Genomic DNA, 7,711 nt, shown 5'->3' with positions numbered 1-7,711 from the left:
GTTTTTTCACCAAAGCCATCATTTTTTTATAACTATCGACTCAAAATGTCCACAATACTTAAGGGTGGTGTCCCTGATGGGCTCATCAAGTTATTAGTCCCCAGGGTAATCTGAAATGGACTTTCCATTAAATAATGGTTGCTAATTCAATTAAATAATACCAAGGTTGGGCAATAATAAGGAGTATGTGTTCCAGATTTTGGGTCATTTGGGTTTACAGGTCATTTTTAATGATACTTTCAAAGTTTCTAAAACTTTCAAGGTACAGCTCACTCTATCTCGCAGACCTAATATTCAGCATGTCAAATAATGCCCAGACATCAAGTTTCAGAAATTGCGATAAAATGTTGCAATATTATAAATACATTTGAAAAAGGTTTGCATTGTTCTTAGTCTAAAAGGAGACGTGCACTACACTGATATCTGCAAATTTTTTGAAATTGGTTTTGTTTTTATGCCTCAAACTCTAGGGGCAGATAATTACAGTTAATTAGGCAAAAGAGAAATAATAATAAATCTATAATATTAAGACACATGATAACAATAGTCTGGCTTGCTTAGCAACCACAATCATTAATTTAGAGATAACAGTTTATGGAGTAGGTATTGTGTAAATTCTACTTACTGACTAAATATATTCCTTTAAAAAGATAACCAGGTAACCACATTTTCATGATCTTGGTGTGCCTCGTCCCATTAAAGCTTGTTTTGTGTTTTTCTCAGGCTTAAGGATAATTATGTAACACTTTGGTCCAAATAGTGCCAGTAACAGCCCAAAACTGGAAGCTAGAATGGCAAATACCTCTACAGCATCTGCATATTTACCAGGGGAGTTGATATAAGCTGGGATGAAGGCTATCCAAACAGCACAGAAGACCAACATGCTGAAGGTGATAAACTTGGCCTCGTTGAAGTTATCTGGTAGATTCCGTGCCAAGAAAGCAAGCAAGAAACTGAGAATAGCCAGTAAGCCAATATAGCTTAATAATAATCCAAATCCAATTTTCGACCCCACTTCACATTCAACTATTATCTTGTCATTGTGGTACTGTGTGTTTTTACGAGGAGTTGGTGAGGAAGACACAAGCCAGGTTGTGCAAATTGCTGCTTGTATTAAAGTAAGAAATAAAACAGTCCCTCTCTGTTGCATTACCCCAAACCACTTAAGAATACCACCACCACCTGGTTTGGAAGCCTTGAAAACCGCCAGAACTACCATGGTCTTTACCAGGATACACGAGACACAAAGCACAAAGCTGATCCCAAACGCTGCATGCCTCAACTGACAGGTCGACAGCCTTGGGTGACCAATGAAAAGTAATGAGCACAAGAAGCATAATTTGAGTGACAGCAGAATGAGGAAGCTAAGCTCTGAGTTGTTGGCCCTAACCACTGGCGTTGTACGATGATAGGTGAAGATTCCCAAAACAATAGTGCATAAAAGTGCTCCAAATAATGAGGCAGTGGTCAGGGAGATTCCCAGGGGTTCCGTGTAAGAAAGAAATTCCATGCTTTTTGGTTCACAATGATCATGTTTGGAGTTGGACCAAAAATCCTCAAGACAGCTGGTACATTCCATTGAATCTAACAAACAAGAGTAATTATTAAATGTATTCAAATGGTTGGTGGTTGCATTCGTCAATATATGCAAAATAGATGCGAATTGCATACAAATGTGTATTGCAAACAAACCTGTCTCATTGCTAACCATTCCTTCTGAACAAGGAATGCAGTCAAAGCAGCAGACCGGTTCGCCCTTCTTCCTGGCCATGCGGGTACCTGGGGGACAGCTCTCACTACACACTGACTTTGGAGGCTAAGGGGGTAACAAGTTGATTGCATTTAAAAATAATTTACATTTAAAAGTATGATATCATGGACAATAGGTAGCGTTTAAGAAGACCTTTTTAGATTCAAAATTCCAAAATATTTTGTCTTCCTCAAGAATGAGATTATCGATTTTGGAGGTAATTTCTTTAACCTCTCCCACATTTGTAACCTCTGTACCTCCATCTGGGAGCCACCTCCAGTTCATCACATCATAGATTGGTAAAGCATCACCATTCTCATCAAATGACACTTGATCACCAAAATCAGTTGTGAAATTGACTCTTTGCAAGTGATGTAAAAGCTGTATGGTAGGTGGAAAAAAGGTTAATGTTAAAAACAATAATGTTTATTTTATTTTATACTTGAATGAGCCTGAAAACAGACCTTCCATGACTCTAGTCCCTGTAGACTGGCTGAGCTTTGACCTTTGAATAGCCCACTTCCTGGAACAAACTGCAGAAGGTCATGTAGGGCATGTGCCAGGGCATATACCGCCTTGTACACATTGTACTCTGGCCTGAGGTTAGAAAGATCCAGGAATTCATTCTCTATATTCCTTAAAACCTCATTCCCTGTACACAGTCTTTCTTGAGTCTGCCCTTCAAATTCCAAGCCAGGGGATACAAATTTGCACTGAAATATGTGCTCCCAAAACTGCTTGACCTAATGAAGGGAAATTCATAAATAAGGTGATTAGCAAACATATGTATACATATGTTTGTAACATAAGATATTTTCTTGTGATTCTGAATCAGTGTGTCATGTGAAATCCGCACTAAATTGTTGTCCTGGTTGCTGAGTATGTCCTTGTCAGGGCGTATTCTCAGTAGGAAGTCCCTGAGGCCTGGTATCTCTCCCCGGCGGATGGCAATGCCCAGAGTGCCTGCAAGAAAAGGCATGTAGCTGGGGGTCTGAAGAACAATGGCTGTAGACCAGGCTTCACTGGCCATCCATTGCAGGCCTGTAACATTCTGCTTTACCACCTGTGGATTGGAATGCTTAAAATATGATATAGTGCTCAATCCATAATCAGTGCTGAATCCATTAATGTTATCTACTGAAACATAATTTAGCTTTCACTTTGAACAGAATTTTCATCCAAAAACATTCTAGACCCCTATTTAAAAAACAAAACAAACCTCTTCCATGAGATTAAGCATGTTGCTTTGATGTGCAAAAATAGTAACCACACGGGATGTGGATTTCTTCATTATGCCGACAATCCTCTGTATTTCAGCAACATCGTTTCCCCAGGGCAGAACCTCTAGATAAGCCAGACAGCCTCCACCAGAGTGGGCAAGGTCTGACTGGAATGAATGGGCGGCGTGGCGTCCGTAGTCGTCATCACTGATCAGTAGGCCAACCCAAGTCCAGCCAAACCTCCTCAGAATCTGGAGCATAGCTCGCACCTGATACAACAAGAAAAATATTTGTTTTAACATTTAGGAGGAGATTTGTTTCAATAATGTATTCAAAATTCATCCATGCTTAATTCATGCAGGCAAATAATATTCCTGTTGTAATTAAACTACCTGAAATGCGTCACTTGGAATAGTTCTAAAAAATGATGGGAACTGCCTCCTGTCACTCAGACAGGAACAAGTGGCAAAATAACTGACCTAAAAGGCAAAGATATACTTATTGTCAAGGCCGACACTAATTTGACCCTAATGTTGAATATTTTCCATTAATAATTGATAAGGAAGTGACGATCCTCAACCATATGGTTTTCTGAAATATGACTTACCATTGGTAGACTGTACAAGCTTAGGATACTAGAAATTGCAATAGTACGCGTTGAGGAAGAATCTCCCACAATACCCAATACAGGAGGATAACCGTAACAGCTCTCATTTAATTGAAACGGCTCTCCTCTGCCACTGGTCATAGACAGAGCTGCACGGAATGAGATCCCTAGATCGCTGCAGCTATCATAAAGACTGTATCCCAACGATATGTTAGGAAGCAGTTTGGAGTTCCTGTTAATTTCATCAACAGCAAAGGCCATGGTCTGGGCCTGTCTGAAACCTAGAACATCAAAGCTGAAAAACAATAATAATAATAGTAATAATACAAAATCTGTGTGTTAGCAAAAGTATTCCATGTCAGTGGATGGTTATTACCCTTGATCAACACCATCCTAGACGGACTCACCCATGGCAGATGGGATCATTCGGCTCTGAAGTAAAATACAGTTCAGAAAATGCAGTGAAAAAGTTCATCTCAAAGATTCCTCCCAGAATAACATCCCCAAACTTGTGCATTCCATTCAGATTAAAATTTCTCTGTAATGTACAATAGAAGGGACCTGTTGAAGACATAAGGGAAGAGAAAGAGAACACAACCAAACATACACATATGAGCAGGTGTGATTCTTTATGAGCTTTCATGACTGCCCTCCAATCTGACCCTACCCTCCTCAAACTACGTTATTTCTCAGACACTGAACTTTATAAACATTCAAATGCCATCCCCTTTGCCTATTTAAATATTTTTAAATAATATTTTTTAAGGAGTGGCAGACATTTATGGGGCGTACCTTGACTGTATTGAGATAATAACAGCAAAGTATATCTATTATTGCCCTGTCGTAATGATACCGCGTTCAAACGAACAATATCATGTTTACAGACAAACCTCATTCATTAAACATCATTATCCATCATTGTAACTTGCTACATTCCCTAAGTGATTCGTACTAAAGCAATAACTCAAATCGATTTTTTGAGCAGTAAATGTCACAAACATTTGTTATTTGTGATATGTCCACCAGATTTTCCCAGACCACCTCATAGCAACTGGTGAAACAATAGATAAATAGACATGCAGTGGCTGAGGAAAGAGTGCAAGCACTTCCTCCATGGCCAGTGGGAAAAAGTGAAAAGACAATGTCAGCAACGCTATGTGTTTGTCACAAATGAACACAAAACGTAAATGGAAGCATTACTATGAAATAACAGAAGGGAATCAAAGCAAAAAGTTAATATAATCTACTGATTCATATTTTATTACATTCATTTTAATTTATAAATATAAATTGTTCTATTATTTTATTCAGATGATTGCAATTTGCATGCTCTCCACTAGCCACTAAATCCTACACACTGCACCATAACGAGCATGTTAAACACATGGACATATATACATCAAAGAAATTATCTTATTTCATAAGAAATGTATTTCTAGGAACACCTAGGACATAAACTGTCAACCTGGTGTATTTAAACCTGCCGCTTTTCCACTGCATGGTACCAGCTCGACACGACTCGACTCGACTCAGCTCGCCTTTTTTGCGTTTCCACCGCGATCTAGTACCTCAAGTGGCTGCTTTTTCTAGTACCGCCTCGCTCTAGGTTCCAAGCGGCTGAGCCGATGCTAAAAGGTGACGTCGGCAGACGGCCGGCCACTGATTGGCCAGAGAGTGTGACGAAGTCATGAGAGCGACATGGCAACCATGCTGGTAACGATAGAACAGCCATAGTAGCGCCGCAGCCAACATATTCCACTTCTTCAACATGCAGGCTAATAATACGAACACGAATACCATCGCATCGATGTTCTCCATTGTTGTTATGTGGGTTCTGTCCATGTGTGGGTTACGTAGGTGTTGTTTGCGTCGCGTACAAAAATACGTCACGGCCCTTTCGCGCAGACGACCCCGCCCACGTCCCGGAGGTACTATTTGCGGTGGAAAAGCACCCGCGCTGCTACCGTGTCGAGTCGTGTCGTGTCGAGTCGAAAATGTACACACAGGTCAAAAACATGGTGTTTAAAGCTGTTTACTCCTGCACAGACAGGAGTTACTTGTTTGGCTGTGTGCAGCAGCTGTCTCTGTTCCTATGCAGTGAAAAGATTCCACCAGGAATTCAAGTTTTTTCTATGTTTTGTTGCTATGACTGTGTACCATGTCCCAATGGAGAAATAAGCAATACTTCAGGTGCGTTGAACCATTTTTGTGACACACATTGATCAAGCGTCAGGTTAGGCGCGTAACGCGTGTAATCTTACGTGCGTAATGAGCTCAGTGTGGCCGTACCTTAACACATTTTATTCATGATGATCTTTGCCTTGTCCCTGTGAGTTCTGGGCCAATAAAGAGAATATTTCATGTCTTTCTAAGCCTGTTGAGTTTCTCTCCATGCAGGAGATACAGGGACAATTGTTTTGGCTGTTTTCTCAGTTGGAGGAGTCTGTTTGAATATTGTAACAGACATAGGGCCCTATTTTAACGGTCTGAAACGCAAGTGGGAATCGCAAAGCGCAAGTAGCTTTGTGGGCGGTTCTAAGACGCTATCGCTATTTTACAGGCGGATAAATGACACTTGCGTCGCGGCGCAAGTGTCAAAAGGGTTGGTCTGAAGCAGCCTAATTACCCGTAGGTGTGGTTTGGGCGTAACGTCCAACAAACCAGTGAGAGTGCCAGCTCCCATCCCCTTTAAGAGCCATGACTGATTTGAATCGGACGAGTTGATATTTTGACAGCGCGTCTGCAGTCTCCGATGAGACAGATGCACATGAATTTCAAACTGCAAATGGCTCAGTTAATGCCAAATAATATGGCCTAATTCACATATGGAATAAGGGGTTTTCTTCCACAACTTCAGAAATACTGAGTCCTCAAATAAATTTTGGCAAAGAAAACGTATATGATATAAAATATGATATGCGGTAACTGTGGTTCTATTTAATGATATACGCAATCCATTATAAACATTGTTTCTTATCAGTATTGTATGCTATCCTAATATGCATGTGTCCCCGCGGTAATAGACATTGCCAACCAGGTATTTCCTGGTCAGTAGCGCAATGGTATTCAGAAACGGCAAAATACCGTTTGCGCCAGAACACGCCTCCTCCTTCCGCCGAACCGCCCCTTGGGGCGCATGATCAATCCCTAATTTACCGGCGAGTGGCGCTGGTGGGAAAAGAACGCTCTGCGCCAGTTGTAAACTAGCAACGATACATGCGCCAGTGACTAAGTCACTTGCGCCGGATGCAAGATAGGGCCCATAGTGTTCTTCAAGCACAGAGCATCTTTTATTGTTAGGGTCACCGATTCGGAACTTAACTTGCCAGGTAATAATGTCATGAAATGGTTTGGGCCTGACCTACAGAATGACTAGTGAAAGGGGTAAATCATTCTAGAATGTGCATTAGGTTCAACAATATGTTTCTGGGCTGTGCTTGGGTAAATCAGGCTCCTTGAGGTTTTTTACTTTATATCAGCTGCTCTAACTGTAAAATATAATGGATGCATAATCCCATTTCTTTGCAGCATGAACACGTATGAATTGTGTCTCTCCCACGCTATGGTCTTCGCCATCAAAGAAATCCACATCTTTGACCTTTTGCCTAGCATTAAGGTTGGTTTCTAAATCCATGATTTTTCTGCATTGGTATCCGTAGCTGTCCAGGTGGCGTTTTATGTGGCAAATGGCCTATCGCAGTTATATGACTCAAAATAAGTTCATGATCTGGTAGGGTAACTGCTGTAGTTGGTGAGTCTTGATCTACAACATCTATCTGCATGTCACTTTTATCGGGCCCTTTGACATTCCACAAGTACTTTTTTGACAATCCCATCCTTTGTTTTATAACCAGTGTCTAGGATTTATTTCTGTAAATGAATCGTCATATTCTTTTTTTCCTTAAGTTGCTACAATACCTGAGATTTCATACGATGACATAGCGTTGTTTCTATGAACAGCACACAAATAGGGTTTTACACAATGCCATTATGCATTTGATTCGCTTGGTTAGGAACTCAGTGACTTTTTAATTTTTACATTATGAATTTCCAAGGGCATTGTTGAAAATCCTAGTTCATTCAAAAGTTTTTAACGATTGAATATGAAATAGTTTTGGGAATACAAGTCAATTC

At 40.4% G+C, this 7,711-nt stretch overlaps 1 protein-coding gene across 1 annotated transcript; it reads right to left on the bottom strand.

Moving 5' to 3' along the window:
* Window positions 1-636: 636 nt before the first annotated feature.
* Window positions 637-1,771, bottom strand: LOC130405406 (extracellular calcium-sensing receptor-like). Its single transcript, XM_056610469.1, has one exon. The coding sequence runs from the start codon at window positions 1,769-1,771 to the stop codon at window positions 671-673; it is 1,101 nt and encodes a 366-aa protein (XP_056466444.1). The 3' UTR covers window positions 637-670.
* Window positions 1,772-7,711: the final 5,940 nt, after the last annotated feature.

This window comes from Gadus chalcogrammus, chromosome 16, assembly GCF_026213295.1.
Source record: "Gadus chalcogrammus isolate NIFS_2021 chromosome 16, NIFS_Gcha_1.0, whole genome shotgun sequence".
In the NCBI taxonomy this organism is placed as follows: domain Eukaryota; kingdom Metazoa; phylum Chordata; class Actinopteri; order Gadiformes; family Gadidae; genus Gadus; species Gadus chalcogrammus.
The sequence above is the reverse complement of the archived record's forward strand: the minus strand, read 5'-3'. Positions and strand labels throughout refer to the sequence as shown.

Excerpts from the sequence above, each read along its gene's own strand:
- LOC130405406 (XM_056610469.1), bottom strand. The coding sequence starts at position 1,771 with ATGGCCAGGAAGAAGGGCGAACCGGTCTGCTGCTTTGACTGCATTCCT.